General features: G+C 46.0%; 1 protein-coding gene across 1 annotated transcript in view; it reads left to right on the forward strand.

Annotated features, from left to right (window-relative positions):
- Nucleotides 1–16,360, forward strand: part of HCN2 (hyperpolarization activated cyclic nucleotide gated potassium and sodium channel 2) — an 80,595-nt gene extending 64,235 nt beyond the window's left edge. Inside the window, exons 3-8 of the mRNA XM_087704964.1 lie at nt 4,131–4,292; nt 6,866–7,084; nt 8,950–9,096; nt 10,322–10,562; nt 11,858–12,022; nt 14,465–16,360. Coding sequence (XP_087561090.1) covers nt 4,131–4,292; nt 6,866–7,084; nt 8,950–9,096; nt 10,322–10,562; nt 11,858–12,022; nt 14,465–15,501 — 1,971 coding nt within the window. The 3' untranslated portion in view covers nt 15,502–16,360. The remainder of the gene's footprint in view (nt 1–4,130; nt 4,293–6,865; nt 7,085–8,949; nt 9,097–10,321; nt 10,563–11,857; nt 12,023–14,464) is intronic.
- The last annotated feature ends 533 nt before the right edge of the window (nt 16,361–16,893 follow it).

Here is a 16,893-nt window from a genome sequence, read left to right on the forward strand (position 1 = left end):
CACTGAGGCGACCAGTTCAAATTTGTTCTCAGCTTCTGCGTAGGAAGGTAAACCGGCTCTTTCCCGATGGGGATTGGTGAGCAAGCGGCAGGCGGAGGATTGCAACTCTCCGATTTTTCCTCGTTTTTCATTCGTCACAGAGCTTACAAATTACGCCACTAAATTGATGGAAGCATCTCCGTTGCTGAAACCAGGAACTGTTAGCTCAGCCTCCGAGGTGAGGTGGATTCCTGGCTTTGGAAACGCTTCGGTTCCTTATGGGTGTCCTCCAAATTTAGAAAAAAGCAAAATAAAATCCTCTCATTGTTTCCACTTTAGGGGACATTTAAAAAAAAAAATTTAAATTAGATTTACAGGTTGTTCCTTGGATGAGGCTCCTGTGCATGGTGCGGAGAGAGCTTTCCGGGTCCTGGATGGGCCAAAGATGGTCACAGAAGGAATGCAAAATGCATTATCATTGTGCATCAGTGTGGCGAGTCATTGTCACTCTTAAGTGCCTGTTGTCTTACCTCATTACAGGAATAAATAAAGGGGTTGTATTAAATCACAATACTGCTTATTTTGGATTTAAAAGGGATTTTAAATTTGAGCATCTGTTTGGTCTAGTGAAGTGATGGCTAACCTTTTTATTGTTGGATGGCAAAAGTGCGCATGCGACAGCATGCGTGCACATTGTCACACCCATAGTGCAATACGCACGCAACACACACACACCGTGCTCCCTCCGCGCATGCATGCCTGAGACCCTCCCCACGCCCCGTTTTGGACCTAGCAGGCCCTCCCCACGCCCGCACCGTGCTCCCCCTGCCCCCCAATGTTCCCCCACTCCCCCGTAGACCCACCCACCACGCATGTTTGTGCGACCCCCTGCGCATGCGCACACATCTCCCACATGTGCCCCACCCTCTGCACATGCACAAGAGACACCAAAAAATCAGCTGGCTGGCAGGAGGTGAGCGCGCAAGTGTGGTGGAGCTGAGCTGGAACGATAGGTGGCACATCATGGGTCTAGTGGTTAAGGCACCCAGCTAGAAACCAGGAAACTCTGAGTTCTAGTCTCGCCTCAAGCATGAAAGATGCTTAGGTGACTTGGGCCAATCACCAGGAGAAAGTGAGTTCTAGTCCCGCCTCAGGCATGAAAGATGGTTGGGTGACTTTGAGCCAATCACCAGGAGACGGTGAGTTCTAATCGCACCTCAGTGGTTGGGTGACTTTGGGCCAATCACCAGGAGACGGTGAGTTCTAGTCCCGCCTCAGGCATGAAAGCCAGTTGAGTGACTTTGGGCTAGTCCTTTTCTCTCAGCTCAATCTACCCCACAGGGTTGTTGTTGTGGGGAAAATAGGTGGTGGTGGAAGGAATATTAGGTATGTTCCCTATCTTGAGTTTATTATTTTATTATAAAATGCATAATAAATAATATATAGACGCAATATAGAAGCAATAAATAAGTAGTAATTTATTTTTTATACAAATATTGTTTGTAGCAACAGTGCTTTGCTAATCCTACAAGTAGGTAATACCCCTGCCCACTTGGGCTAGTCAAAACCTGGGTGAAAATCCACCAGAAGTGGAGAGAATAAAATATAAGTGGATTTATAATTGTTGGAAAGGAAATCAAAAGCCAATCATTTACATTTACATTATTTATGTTTGTGTTTATATTTGTATTTATATTATTTATATTATTTATATTGATATTGATATTTATATTTATATTTTTATATTTATATTTTTTATATTTATTTATATTTATATTTATATTTATATTTATATTTATATTTATATTTATATTTATATTTATATTTATATTTATATTTATATTTATATTTATATTTATATTTATATTTATATTTATATTTATATTTATATTTATATTTATATTTATATTTATATTTATATTTATATTATTTATATTTATATTTATATTATTTATATTTATATTTATATAAATAAATAAATACACACACATATTATCAACATTCTTCTCTTTATTTTTACTTTCCTTTTTTCTTTAAATTTGAACTCTTCATTCTATAGTTCTTTAAAATAAAAATTCATAATTAAAATTCCAGTTTAGTTTCTCACCTAGACTGGAAAATAAAGAAAAAAGAAATCCGAGCACAAGCCAATCCCAAATCTCCCCCATACTGATATTAAACAAATGGCACGAAATCCTCAAAGGGAAGGTTTGGCTCAGAGGAATAACAGAATAACAAGAGTTGGAAGGGACCTTGGAGAACTTCTAAATTCAACCCTCTGCTCGGGCAGGAAACCCTGCACCACTTCAGACAAATGGTTATTTAATCTCTTCTTAAAAACTTCACAACCTCTGAAGGCAAGTTGTGCCATTGGTTAATCCTTCTAAGAAATTTCTCCTTAGTTCTCAGTTGCATCTCTCCTTGATTAGTTTCCACTTCTTGTCCTACCCTCCGGTAATTTGGAGAATAGTTTGACTTCCTCTTCTTTGTGACAGCCCCTGAGATTTTGGAAGACTGCTATCATGTCACCCCTAGTCCTTCTTTTCATTAAACTAAAGGAGGAGCATTGACTTTTCTTCAACCCAAATTTGGGGGTTAAAAACAACAAATGGAAGAAGTGTTTGAAAATCCTGCCCCTTCCTTTCTGTTAATACCATCTCATTCCTGGCTTCCACACTGTGGCCATTGCGATTTAAATAAAGAAATAAGTGCTTTGTAACATCCGATTTGTGTGCCATAATATTAGCTTATAATAATAATGTGGGGTCCTGGGTATTCTCTCTGCTTGGTTGTTTGCTTGCAGATGTTTCATTGCCTGATTAGGTAATATCATCAGTGCTAGCGAGCGTTCACAGAAATTATAATAAATAGAATAGAATAACAGTTGGAAGGGACCTTGGAGGTCTTCTAGTCCAACCCCCTGCTGAGGCAGGAAACCCTATACCATTTCAGACAAATGGTTCTCCAACATCTTCTTAAAAACTTCCATTGTTGGGGCATTCACAACTTCTGGAGGCAATTTGTTCCACTGATTTAATTGTTCTCACTGTCAGGAAATTTCTCCTCAGTTCTAAGTTGCTTCTCTCCTTGATTAGTTTCCACCCATTGCTTCTTGTCCTGCCTTCAGGTGCTTTGGATAATAATTCATTAAACCTGTATGACCCCTGACTCTCAACAAATCTGGTTGGCTCAGTAACCAATCCATGAAATTACAGTAAAATCTATTTAAAAAATAAAGATAAAAATGACAAGCACAGTGAAGGGAAGGGTCTCACTCTCTCCCCTGCCAAAGATGGGTGAATAATTGGCAAAACGCCACCATTCTCATATGTGCCAAATTCCAGATTCAGTCCTTGGTATCTAGGTGCCTGCACGGAAGGCGCGTGTGAGAGCAAAGCACATGTATGGAAGGCCGGGCACATACACGGAAGCGAGCGGGCGTGCAGGCGACGAACCAGTGGTAACAAAATGTGAACCCCCCTGCTGCCACTAGTCCTCCTGGTTGCTCTTCTCTGCACTCTTTCCAGAGCCTCTACATCGTTTTTGTATTGGGGTGACCAAAATTGCATGCGGTGTTCTAGGTGTGATCTTACTAGGGCTCTGGGAAACAATACAGGTAGTCCTTGACTTACAACAGTTCATTTAGTGACCATTCAGAGTTACAGCAGCACTGGAAAAAAGTGCTTTTCAGGATTATGATCATTGCAGCATTCCGCACAATCAGGTGGTGGGAATTTAGACGCTTGGCAACTGACTCATATTTATGACGAGGGCAATATTCCGGGCTCATGTGATCCCCTTTTGCGACCTTCCGACCAGCAAAGTCAACAGGGAAATTCTGGTTCACTTAACAACCATGCTGCTAACTTATCGACTGCATTGATTCACTTAGCAACTGAGACAAGAAAGGTCGTAAAACGGGACAAAGCTCACTCAACAAATGCCTCCCTTAACGACAGACATTTTGGGCTCCGTTGTAGTCGTAAATCGAGGACAACTGTACATTAATACTGACTTATTTTTCTGACTCCTTAATAGCCATCTCCTGAATAGCATTCGACCGTCAGACGGATCTGCAGCATCTCCCTTTCTCCAAAATGGGGACTCTGCAACTTAACCCCTTTTTCCATTCCCCCCGCCCTCCTGGACAGATATTCCACATGACGTACGACCTGGCCAGCGCTGTGATGCGAATCATCAACCTCATCGGGATGATGCTCCTTCTTTGCCACTGGGATGGCTGCCTCCAGTTCCTGGTTCCAATGCTGCAGGATTTCCCCATTGACTGCTGGGTCTCCATCAACGGCATGGTGGTAAGTCAGAAGGAAACAGGCAGAGGACTCTCCTCCTCCTCTTCCTCATTCCCCTTCTCCTTCTCCTCCTTCTCCCTTTTCTTCTCTTCCTCCTCCTTCTCCTTCTCCCCCTCCTTCTTCACCTTCTTTTTCTCCTCCTCCTCCTCCTTCTCCTTTTCCTCCTCTTCCTCCTTCTCCTCTTCTTCCTTTTCCTCCTCTTCCTTCTTCTCCTTCTCTTCTTCCTCCTCCCCCTCCTCTTCCTCCTCTTCCTCCTTCTCCTCTTCCTCCTCCTCCTTCTCCTTTTCCTCCTCTTCTTCCTTCTCCTTCTCCTCTTCCTCCTCCTTTTCCTTCTCCGCCTTCCCCTTCTCCCCCTCCTTCTTCATTTTCTTTTTCTTCTCCTCCTCCTTCTCCTCCTTCTCCCTTTCTTCCTCCTCCTCCTTCCTTTCCTTCTCCTCCTCCTCCCTTTCTTCCTCCTCCTCCTTCCTTTTCTTCTCCTCCTCCTCCTCCTTTTCCTCCTCTCTTTTCTCCTTTTTCTCCTCTTCTCCTTTTTCTCCTCTTCCTTCTCCTTTTTCTCCTTCTCCCCTTCCTCCATTTCCTTCTCCTCCTCCTTCTCCTTTTCCTTCTCCACCTTCTCCCCCTCCTTCTCTTTCACCTCCTCCTCCTCATTCTTTTTCTCCTCCTCTTCCTCCTTCTCCCTTTCCTCCTCCTCCTTTTCCTTCTCCTCCTCCTCCTTTTCCTCCTTTTCCTTCTCCTTCTCCCCTCCTTCTCTTTCACCTCCTCCTCCTCATTCTTTTTCTCCTCCTTCTCATCCTCCTCCTTTTCCTCCTCCTCCTCCTCTTCCTCCTCCTCCTCCTCTTCCTCCTCCTCCTTTTCTTTCTCCTTCTCCCCCTCCTTCTCCTTCACCTCCTCCTCCTCATTCTTCTTCTCATCCTTCTTCTCCTTCTCTTCCTCCTCCTTCTCCTTCTCCTCCTCCTCCATTTCCTCCTCTTTCTCTTCCTCCTCCACCTTCTCCTTCTCCTCCTTGCAGCATTTGTAACTTCACACAGCCAGGCACTGCACAAGCAATTCCGTCAACAGACACATTGACCTAAAACCAGCCTACAGACCCCTCAGAATCCAAACCAACCACACAGCCAACCAAAGATGGCGCCGACCCTCAACCAACCCACGTAACCCCCCCCCCTCACCAGCAGTTCACCTCCAAACGACCCTGACCTGATGTAACCTCCCTATCCCAAGACCCTCACTTGACACACCAATGCCTGAAGCCCTCATAAACGGAAGACAGACACTGACGTTCCCTAAACTCCCCTGAAGATGCTACCTAGCCTGGTAATGAAACGTTCAGAAACCAACCCACAACCTCGGAGGACGAACCTTCAACCTCATCCTACACCCAAGCGACAGACATTTGCCACTATTGCAATCTTTCTTTACACACGAAAGCCGGGTTACATTGGGCCAATCACCAGGGGACTGTGAGTTCTAGTCCTGCCTTAGAAATTAAAGTCAGCAGGATGATTTTGGACCAATCACCAGGAGACTATGAGTTCTAGTCCTGCCTTAGAAATGACAGCCAGCAGATGACTTTGGGCCAATCACCAGGAGACGGTGAGTTCTAGTTCCACCTTAGAAAGGAAAGCCAGCAGGATGATTTTGGATCAATATATACAATAGCAGAGTTGGAAGGGACCTTGGAGGTCTTCTAGTCTAACCCCCTGCCTAGGCAGGAAACCCTATACCATTTCAGACAGATGGCTATCCAACATCTTCTTAAAGTCTTCCAGTGTTGGAGCATTCACAACTTCTGGAGGCAAATTATTCCACTGGTTAATTGTTCTCACTGTCAGGGAATTTCTCCTCAGTTCTGAGTTGCTTCTCTCCTTGATTAGTTTCCACCCATTGCTTCTTGTTCTGCCCTCAGGTGCCTTGGAGAATAGCTTGACTCCCTCTTCTTTGTGGCAACCCCTGAGATATTGGAACAGTGCTATCATGTCTCCCCTAGTCCTTCTTTTCATTAAACTAGACATACCCAGTTCCTGCAACCGTTCTTCATATGTTTTGGTCTCCAGTCCCCTCATCAACTTTGTTGCTCTTCTCTGCACTGTTTCCAGAGTCTCCACATCTTTTCTATATCGTGGAGACCAAAACTGGATGCCGTATTCCAAGTGTGGCCTTACCAAGGCCTTATAAAGTGGTATTAACCCTTCACGTGATCTTGATTCTCTCCCTCTGTTGATGCAGCCTAGAACTGTGTTGGCTTTTTTGGCAGCTGCTGCACACGGCTGGTTCCTATTTAAATGGTCATCCACTAGGACTCCAACATCCCTCTCAATCACCAGGAGACTGAGTTCTAGCCCCGCCTTAGACATGAAAGCCAGCTTCCTGCGTCTTCTTCAGTTCCTTTGACCTCCCATCTCGGATGTCACCCTTCCTAACCTACTTTCAGAAATCTGGATCTTTAAAAAAAAAGAAAGATTGGACCTTGAGATAACATTGGCTCAGGATGAATTTTTAGAGAAACGGGCATGGGTCTAATTCCCTTTGCAGGATAGTCTGTTTATAACTGGAGTTGTGTCATTTCTCCACTGCAGAACGATTCCTGGAGCGAGCTGTACTCCTTTGCGCTCTTCAAGTCCATGAGCCACATGCTTTGCATCGGATACGGGCGCCAGGCGCCAGAAAGCATGACTGACATCTGGCTGACGATGCTGAGTATGATCGTGGGAGCGACGTGCTACGCCATGTTCATCGGCCACGCCACAGCCCTCATCCAGTCTCTGGATTCCTCTCGGCGCCAGTATCAAGAAAAGGTACGAGAGATTTGGGGAGTGGTCTGCTTTTTCAAGTAGTTTCATTTCCCCCCTTTTTTTCCTTCTCTTTCGTTCCTTTTTCTTTCCCTTTCTTTATCTTTTCCCCCTTCGATTTAGTTGTGTCCTATTCTCGGATACTGCCTGGACATGTCCCTGCAGTATTCTTGGCAAGGATTTTGAGAAATGGTTTGCCATTGCCTCCGAGGTGGCGCAGTGGTTAGGGTGCAGCACTGCAGGCCACTTCAGCTGACTGCTATCTGCAGTTCGGCTGTTCAAATCTCACCGGCTCAAGGTTGACTCAGCCTTCCATCCTTCCGAGGTGGGTGAAATGAGGACCCAGACTGTGGGGGCGATTTGCTGACTCTGTAAACCGCTTAGAGAGGGCTGAAAGCCCTCTGAAGCGGTATATAAGTCTAACTGCTATTGCTATTGCTTCCTGAGACTGAAAAGGAGTGACTGGTCCAAGGACACCCTGCTGGATTTCATGCCTAAGTAGGGTCTAGAACTCACTCATCTCCTGGTGATTGTCCCAAACTCACTCAGTCCATTTTCATGCCTTAGGCCCGTGGTGGCAAACCCACGGCATGCGTGCCACAGGTGGCATGTAGAGCCCTCTGCAGGCATGTGAACTGTCACTCCAGCTCACCACCGCATGCAGGAGATGCGCACATGCGCAGGGGGTTGGGGGGGGAGCGCCTCCCCCCACAGCCCATCTTTGGCCCCAGGAGGCTGCAGGGAGGCCTCCTAGGCCCAAAGCTTTCTGAACATGACAACAAAAAGGTTGACTATCACTGCCTTAGGTGGCACTAGAACTCACTGTTCCCAGATTCTTGGCCCAAAGTTCAATGGAGGCTTTGGTGTTGAGATTAAAATAGAAGCCTTTATTGTATCTGAGTATAATTATAATCATTTTATACTTGTCTGTTAATGTGAAATTTCAAATGTGCAATTTAAGCAACTTCATGGTCATAATACATATACCTTCAAAAGTTTAAGTTATCTAGATCATCATGGTGTTGACAGTCAAGTTAATAATGTATGGTGTAATTTGTTTATTTACTTATATTTCACATTTCTAAAGAATTACTGCTGTACCCAAATAATATCATGTATTAATTACAGTTCAGGTAGTTCTCGATGTATGACAGTTCCTTTAGTATTTACAACGGCACTGAATAAAGTAATTGATGACCATTTTTCACACACACACACGCACACCGCATGCAAATACATTACACACAAACATATATACACACACACATACATATTTTTGTGTTGCATTTGTGCTGATAAATAAATAAAGAGAGACTAGTATAGATCTATTTCAAGCTATTTAGCTCTCATTAGCCATACATACATACATACATACATACATACATACATACATACATACATACATATGTTGTATTTGTGCTGATAAATAAATAAAGGGAGACTAGTATAGATCTATTTCAAGCTATTTAGCTCTCATCAGCTAGCTATACCCTTACTGGGATTCGAACCTAGGTGGGGGTGGCCAGCCTGACGCCACTCACTGGGCATGGCCAACTGGGTGGGGGTGGCCAGTTGGGAGGTTTGTGGCCAGCTTGAAGCCGCACCCCAAACTGCTGGCATGTTTCCTCTTTGCATTGGGTGTAACCGGGCAGAAGCAACGCTGGCTGGCGCTTACATTTTCCAGGACAGCCTTGCGTGCTGGATCTGACCACATTGCGGGCCGGATCCAGCCCATGGGCCTTGTGTTTGACACCCCTGCAATAGATTCATTTCTGACTTAGTTTGATTTCCCTTCCCTTTGCATTCAACAAGTGAGACATCCTGCTCAAACCCTCCCAGTTAATTTCTCCTTCCCCTTCTGCCTCCTACAGTACAAACAAGTGGAACAGTACATGTCCTTCCACAAACTCCCAGCTGACTTCCGGCAAAAGATCCATGACTACTACGAACATCGCTACCAGGGCAAAATGTTTGATGAGGACAGCATCCTTGGGGAGCTGAACGAGCCTCTGCGAGAGGTAAGTCTCATCCACACCCACAGAAAAGGGGATGGGCCATGAGAAGGTGGAGAAGCAAGGGGTAGATCTTGGCTGAAGGTCTTCATTGTCCAATAGTGGAATTTAACAGAATAACAGAGTTGGAAGGGACCTTGGAGGTCTTCTAGTCCAACCTCCAAGCTCATGCAGGAAAGCGTGTACTATTTCAGATAAATGGTTGTCCAATCTTTTCTTAAAAACCTCCAATGTTGGAGCATTCACAACTTCTGGAGATAAGTTGTTTCCCTGTTTAATTGTCCTCACTGTCAGGAAGTTTCTCCTCAGTTCTAAGTTGCTTCTCTCCTTAATTAGTCTCCACCCATTGCTTCTTGTCCTGCCCTCAGGTGCTTTGGAGAATAGTTTGACTCCCTCTTCTTTGTGGCAACCCCTGAGATATCGGAACACTGCTATCACTTTACACCTAGTCCTTCTCTTTTTTAGACTAAGCTTATCCAGTCCCCGCAACCATTTATCAGGCTGAACTTGAAAATGGAGCCTCCACATCTTGTGGCAGCCTACCTTAGGCAACCTTGGCAGTGTTTTTGAAACTTGGCAATTATAAGATCTCTGAACTTTCAATTCCCAGAATTCCCCAGCTGACAGTAACCTCTGGGAGTTGAAGTCCACACAACTTCAAATTACAAGATTGGGAAACACTGATGTAAGATTCCAACTTCCTGCCTTAAAGTACCCCATACGTCAAAAAAATGGGGAGACACACAAAAGTTGGATCCCACCCATTCTTAAGACAACTTGGTTCCCCCAAAACAGTATTGTGTCTGATTAATGAGCAAGTTGTCCTCTCTTGACCCAAAGAAACATTTATGAAAAAGCTATTTTTGCGTAAGTCATGATGATTGTCAGAGTGTGTACAGTGTGACTACTATTTTGAGACAACCCAGGAGCAACCTGCAGTACACAGGGGTTTTATCTTTCAAACAGTGGTTTATCTACAAGGCATATATACATACACATACTAGGCAGAATCAGGCAAGCAATCATCAACTACAGCACGGAAACACACACACACAGAGAAACCGCCATCACAGGCCTCCCTTATATAGGCAGCCTCTTAAAGTGATAACCCTGCTGACTCATTCTCATTGCATCATCTCAGTTTACAGCCTTACAGCAGCTGGTCAGCTATTAAATCATCATTACCTTAACAATGAGACTCATTTTTTATTGTGTGTCTTTCGCTCTCCAGGAGATAGTCAACTTCAACTGTCGCAAACTGGTGGCCTCCATGCCGCTCTTTGCCAACGCCGACCCCAATTTTGTCACAGCCATGCTCACCAAACTGAGATTCGAAGTCTTTCAGCCAGGGGACTACATCATCAGGGAAGGCACCATTGGGAAGAAGATGTACTTCATTCAACATGGAGTGGTCAGTGTCCTCACCAAAGGCAACAAAGAGATGAAGCTTTCAGATGGATCCTATTTTGGAGGTGAGATAAATGAAGGGCAGTCTTCATTCATGTCTGTGGCATTCTAAGGCACAGGGACAGGTTTCCTTCCTGTTGTGGCCCACCAGTGGCCAGTGGAGCTGGCAGAAGAGTCCGACAGTGAGGAGGTTGGGGAGGAGCATGGGCCAGTCCTGAAGGCTGGGGAAAGCTTGTACGAGGGCTCTGAGTCAGATGCAGAGACAGGTTGGAGGCCATTGGGCAGTGATCAGGTGCCTACAGAGCTAGTGAGGCAGAGGAACAGCTGGAGCCTGTTCCCAGTATGTGCATGCGCAGAGCTGCCAGAAGAAAAGAACAACTCAGAAATCATGGTTGACTTGGGAGTAAAGCCACAGGTGGATGGATGGTGAATGGCACCTCCCATAGGAAATGAAAGGGGAGGAGCCAAGGTGGCGCAGTGGTTAAATGCAGCACTGCAGGCTACTGCTAGATCAGCAGGTCAGCGGTTCAAATCTCACCGGCTCAGGGTTGACTCAGCCTTCCATCCTTCCGAGGTGGGTAAAATGAGGACCCAGATTGTTGGGGGCAATATGCTGACTCTCTGTAAACCGCTTAGAGAGGCCTGAAAGGCCTATGAAGCGGTATATAAGTCTACTGCTATTGCTATTTTGCAGGAAACAATTCGTTTAGTTTGTTTGTTTCAGGAGTGTGAAGACCTGTCCGTGAATCTCAGAGACTCTCTGCCCAGTCTTTCCTTGCACAGCACCTCATTTGGGAAAATATTTACATGGCAGCTTTCCAAGCTAGATAAGGTCTGTGGTCATAAATATTCCTTTGAAAGACTGTTTACCAGGCCTTGCTGAATGTGAATGAGAGGAATTCACATTCATTTAATAAAAGGGATTTTGTCGGGACCAGGACTCTGCCTAGGTCAGAACACCTTCCTAAAATGAGGTACCTTTGGCATTTGGAGAACATAAGTTTGGTTCGCTTTCAAAATGGCTGCCACAGAAGACTTGACTCTCCCCAAAATGGCTGTCGGGATAGGTTGGTCCCAAACTGTCCAGAAGACAAAATAGGCCCAAATAATGTTTTAATCTTTGGGTGAAGGAAAGAAAAAGCAAAGAACTGTATTTAAAATTGTGGAATTTATAGCAACCAGCTTGACTGGAAATAGTTGAAGGGGGGAAAAAAGATTGGACCCAGTAGATATCTAAGTAGGCTTTGTGAAGGACAGGAAGAACTTGAGTTTAACCTTACAAGGAATTTATATATTCTTCTATCCTTAAGGGAGGAATCCTGTGTTGGGGTTTGAGTTCGCTTTTTCATCTTTTCTCCAGAGATTTGCCTCCTGACCAGAGGGCGTCGAACTGCGAGTGTCCGCGCGGATACCTATTGCCGCTTGTATTCCCTCTCAGTGGACAATTTTAATGAGGTCCTAGAGGAATACCCCATGATGAGGCGGGCGTTCGAAACCGTTGCTCTGGATCGGCTGGATCGCATTGGTACGTCGGGAGAATTGGCGTGGGGGAGGGAAGGGGAGGGGCTGATGGGGCCACGGTGTCCCAGTTGAAAAGGCGTCCAAGATTTTATTTGGAAGATATGAGCTGCTCATTAAGAGGAATGGGTAGTCCTCAACTTAAGACCACAGACGAGCCCTAAAATTCTGCTGCTAAGCGAGACCTTTGTTAAGGAAGCTTTGTCCCATTTTACAACCTTTCTTGCCACCGTTATTAAGTGATACGGCTGTTAAGCAAGTCTGGCTTTCCCCCTTGACCTTGCTTGTCGGAAGTCGCAAAAGTGGATCCCATGACCCTGGGACAAGGCAACTGTCATAAATATGAGACAGTTGCCAGAATGTCTGAATTGATGACATGGCCATGGGGATGCTGTAATGGTCTTAACGTGTGCGAAAATGAACATGTCACGTTTTTTCGATGCCATTGTAAGTTCAAATGGTCACTAAACAAATGTTTTTAAGTTGAAGACTACCTGCATTCAAGATGTTTCGGGTTTTTGAGCCATCCACAAATTGTCCCATCTCATCATGTGTGAAACCATTTGTTTTAAGCGCTTTGAAAACGTGTTTGTTTGTTTTTTTATAAAGTTTTTAATTTTTTCATTTTCATAACATATAACCACAGGTATACTATTACATAGCCAACATCCTATTGTATTGTTAAATGTTTACATCAATTCATCTTACCATCCACTCCCAAAAACAATTATTGGCTCTTCTGCTCTCCATACACCATATTTGTACCTTATCCATCACTTTCTTCTCCCTCTCTCCTCCCCTTCCCTACCTCCTTTCTTGCCTCTGTCTTCCTTCCCTTCTCTACTTCCCCTTCCTCTCTCCCCTTCTCTCTCCCCTTTCCACTCCTCCTTTCTCTCCTCCTCTCCCCCCCCCACCCTCTCTTTATCCCTCTCTTCCTCCCTTACTTCTCTCCTCTATTCCACACTCTTCATCTCATTTACTTGGTGTCTTTCAGCTTCTGAGCAAGCTCCATTTTTTGTTGATGGTATTTATAATTCCTTTTCAATATACATATTTAATTTTAACATATATCTTCCTTCTCCTTTTTTAATAAAAATAGAACAAAAAAAGTATGCATAAATTGTTGGTTTGTTTGATGACCCTGGGCATCAAATATCTCAATATCTTTGAGATATCTTCAAAATATCTTTTGCCTATCTCAAAAGTCAGACCCCCAATTTTACAACCTTCTTTCCAGTTAAATGAGTACCACGGTCGTTATAAATGAACCCATGCTTTGGTTGTGCCAAAAAACTGGAAGCAAATGGTGTTTTTCCAGCAAAAGGCATCGTAAAACATGGTCAGGTGATAGCAAGATACTGCAAACAGCCGTAAATTCACCCTAGTTGGCGAGTGTCCAAAGTGTTGGGGGGGGGTGACTTGGGAGCAACCGTTGGAACTTTGAAACTCAGTTGTAAGATTCCCCCTCCCCCCAGTAGATCCATCCTAACTTCAAACAGTCACTAAGTGACTGGTCGTAAGTCGAGGACTATCTGTCGTTTTTTTCATGGGTATGGGAAGTGCTATGCAATGGTGTCAGTAGACCTGGATGCCCATGAAGATTCTCAGTCATCCAGGTCATGGTTGTCCAAAAGTGCTTTTTCCAAAGGCAACTGGACTTTCTTTGCTTTTCCTTGAAGGCATTTTGCTTCTCATCCAAGAAGCTTCCTCAGTTCTCACTGAATGGTGGAGAGTGGAAGGGTTTATATACCTTGCAGTCATCAAAAAAAGGTGTTGAGACTCCAGAAAGAGTGCAGAGAAGAGCAACAAAGATGATTAGGGGACTGGAGGCCAAAACATATATGAGGAACGATTTCAGGAACTGGGTAGGTCTAGTTTAATGAAAAGAAAGACTAGGGGAGACATGATAGCAGCCTTCCGATATCTCAGGGGCTGCCACAAAGAAGAAGGGATCAAGCTATTCTCCAAAGCACCTGAGGGCAGGAGAAGAAGCAATGAATGGAAACTAATCAAGGAGAGAAGCAACTTAGAACTAAGGAGAAATTTCCTGACAGTGAGAACAATTCCAGAAGTTGTGAATGCCCCAACACTGGAAGTTTTTAAGAAGATGTTGGATACCCATTTGTCACAAGCGATGTAGGGTTTCCTGCCTAAGAAGGGGGTTGGACTAGAAGACCCCCAAGGTCCCTTCCAACTATTATATTCTATTCGGTTGTTAGCACTCTCTCTGAGGCCTCAACGATTCTCTCAGAGAATGCTAAGGACCAGAGGACTGCAAAGAAATAAATCCTTCTGTTCACCATCATTCCCTCAGAACTGAAGAAGCTTCCTGGACGAGAAGCGAAAGGCCTTCAAGGAAAAAACCAAGTCCAGTTGCCTTTTGCAAAGGCACCTTTGGGAGGGTGGTCTTGGATGCAAGAAAATCACGTCTTCTTGTCTTCTCTTGCAGGGAAGAAGAACTCCATTCTCCTGCACAAGGTGCAGCACGACCTCAATTCGGGCGTCTTCAACAACCAGGAGAACGAGATCATCCAGGAGATCGTCAAGTACGACCGGGAGATGGTTCAACAGGCCGAGTTCCAACAGCAAAACCCCATGTATACCCCAGCTCAGCCACAGGTCACCTCAGCGATCGCCACCCTCCAGCAGGCCGTGGCGATGAGCTTCTGCCCGCAGATGGGCAACCCACTGACGGGCCCAGTCAGCCTCGGGTCCCCTCGGATGGTCCGCCGGCTCCAGTACCAAGGAGGTCTCCCCGGGGCCTTCGCCATCTCGCCAGCCTTGCTCCAGCAGCATCACCAACAGCAGCAGCTGAACCTACAACAACAGCAGCAACAACAACAACAACTGGGTGGCCCGATGTTCCAGAACATGCCGCGGGCCCCGCAGCCGAACGTCCCACTCCAGCAGCAGCCCCCACCTCCCCAGCCTCCAATGGCCGCTTCCGCTGGCCCTTTCCACTCCGTAGTGTCCAGCCCCTCTTCCCAGAGCCCTCACGCCAGCCGGACGTTCCCATACGGGGGTGCCAAGGGTCAGTCGGGGTCCCAGCTCTCGCTAACTCAGCAGAAGCCGCCTGGCTCGCCGCAGCGGCTGGCGGCTCACAAGAGCACCCAGGCTCTTCACACAAGCAGTCTCAGCCAGGAGACTCGGCCTCTTTCGGCCTCCCAGCCCTCCCTCCCCCACGGCGTCTCTCAAACGCCGAGCCAGAGCCCGTCGTCTTCGGCTCACGAGTCCAACGCTTCGATCGCCGCAGGGCAGGGGGCCTCGCCGTCATCGCCCGCCATTTCGACCCAGAATGCCGGTAACACACCACCAGCTGCGCCGCGGCTGGCGCCCCGGGCACCCCACCAGATGACCATGGCTGCCGCGTACCCTGGGACAGCTGCCTCGGGCATTCAACAGGACCCGGGTAGTACCCGCAAGGATTCCATCATTAGCGCCCCCGATACGGACTCAGCAAAGTCTAGGCTTCCGTCCAATTTGTGACCCTCGATTTAACCTGCAGTTGGGGGTGTCTGGTAGAGCTGGGAGGGTAGGGAACCACCACCCCCTAGCTGTGGGGCAGCATGAACTGGCAAGGGGGCAGTTCTGCGGCACCCCTCTTGGCTCTCTTTCTGTCATGCTGACCATCACTTGCTCTGCGGGGAAGGAGCACCCCAGATCCGCGCAGTCGTGTGCTTAGCCAGGTGGGGCTGGGGCACATGGGATCCGGGGTCAGGGAAGCTCGGTGGGACTTCTGCCTCTGCAGGAGGAGTGATGCGTGTGGAGTGGGTTTTTTTTTTCCTAGCCAGGAGACAGGGTGTGCCAGGGACGAAGGAGCCGCCCGTCCCATCCTCTTCCTCACCAAAGTTTGGCTCCTGTCTGGCTGTCATCTCCATCCCGCCTCGCCCTGCTGTGTCCATTCCGTGGAAAGCCATATCTAGATTCTCATGCAATTTAATCCAGTGTGTGTAAAATATATACATACTTATAGATATAAATATATATATATATATATACATATATATAAAATACCGAGAGAGAAATTATATATATATTTAGGAGTTAAACCGCATACGCAATGCCTTATACGCCACGCTCCGTGCTGAACCCAAAGGGGAAGAGAGACTGTTGAGGAGACCTTGAGGAACAACGGTGTGAATTCTTTTTTCAGGCCAACTTTTGCTTATCCCTAGAAGAGTGTTTCTTAACCTTGGTTGCTTTAACCCGTGTGGACTTCAACTCCCAGAATTCCCCAGCCAGCATAGGGAAGTCAGCAGGCGGAATTCTAGGAACTGAAGTCCACAAATGCTACCGTGTTTCCCTGAAAATAAGACAGGGTCTTATTTTCTTTTGACACCCCCCCCCCCAAAAAAAAGCACTTGGCCTTATTTTTGGGGAGATCTTATTATTTTTGAGGTGCAGGAGGCAGTGAAGCATGGTCACCTCATGGAGGCTGCTGTGTTGCAATATTTTCTGGGAAGGGTTTATTTTAGCACATACGCTCAAAATCCCAAATGGGCTTATTATCCGGGGAGGTCTTGTTTTCGGTGAAATAGGGTAGTTGGGGGGAATTCTGGGAGTGGAAGTCCGGACAATAGAGGACCAAAAATGTGTTGGAGCTCAGGATTAAAGCCGCCATTTTGTGGAGTTTCACGCTCGTTTCTATTAAGTGCCCGATCAGTTTGCATTTTGCTTCCCCGGAGTAGTCCCTTACAGGTAGTCCTCCACTTACAAATATTTGTACAACGACCTCAGAAAAAGTGACTTACGACCGGTCCTCGACATTATGACCTGCATTACATCATCCCCGGGTCAGCTCCCATTTATGATGATTGCGACATCTTGAGATTTACATGATTCGGTTTACAACCACCCCCAGATGGCTTCTGACAAGCC

The sequence above is a fragment of the Thamnophis sirtalis genome, unplaced genomic scaffold (genome assembly GCF_051295495.1).
Source record: "Thamnophis sirtalis isolate CommonGarterSnake01/CBP01778 unplaced genomic scaffold, rThaSir2_p1.2 scaffold_1, whole genome shotgun sequence".
Lineage (NCBI taxonomy): Eukaryota > Metazoa > Chordata > Lepidosauria > Squamata > Natricidae > Thamnophis > Thamnophis sirtalis.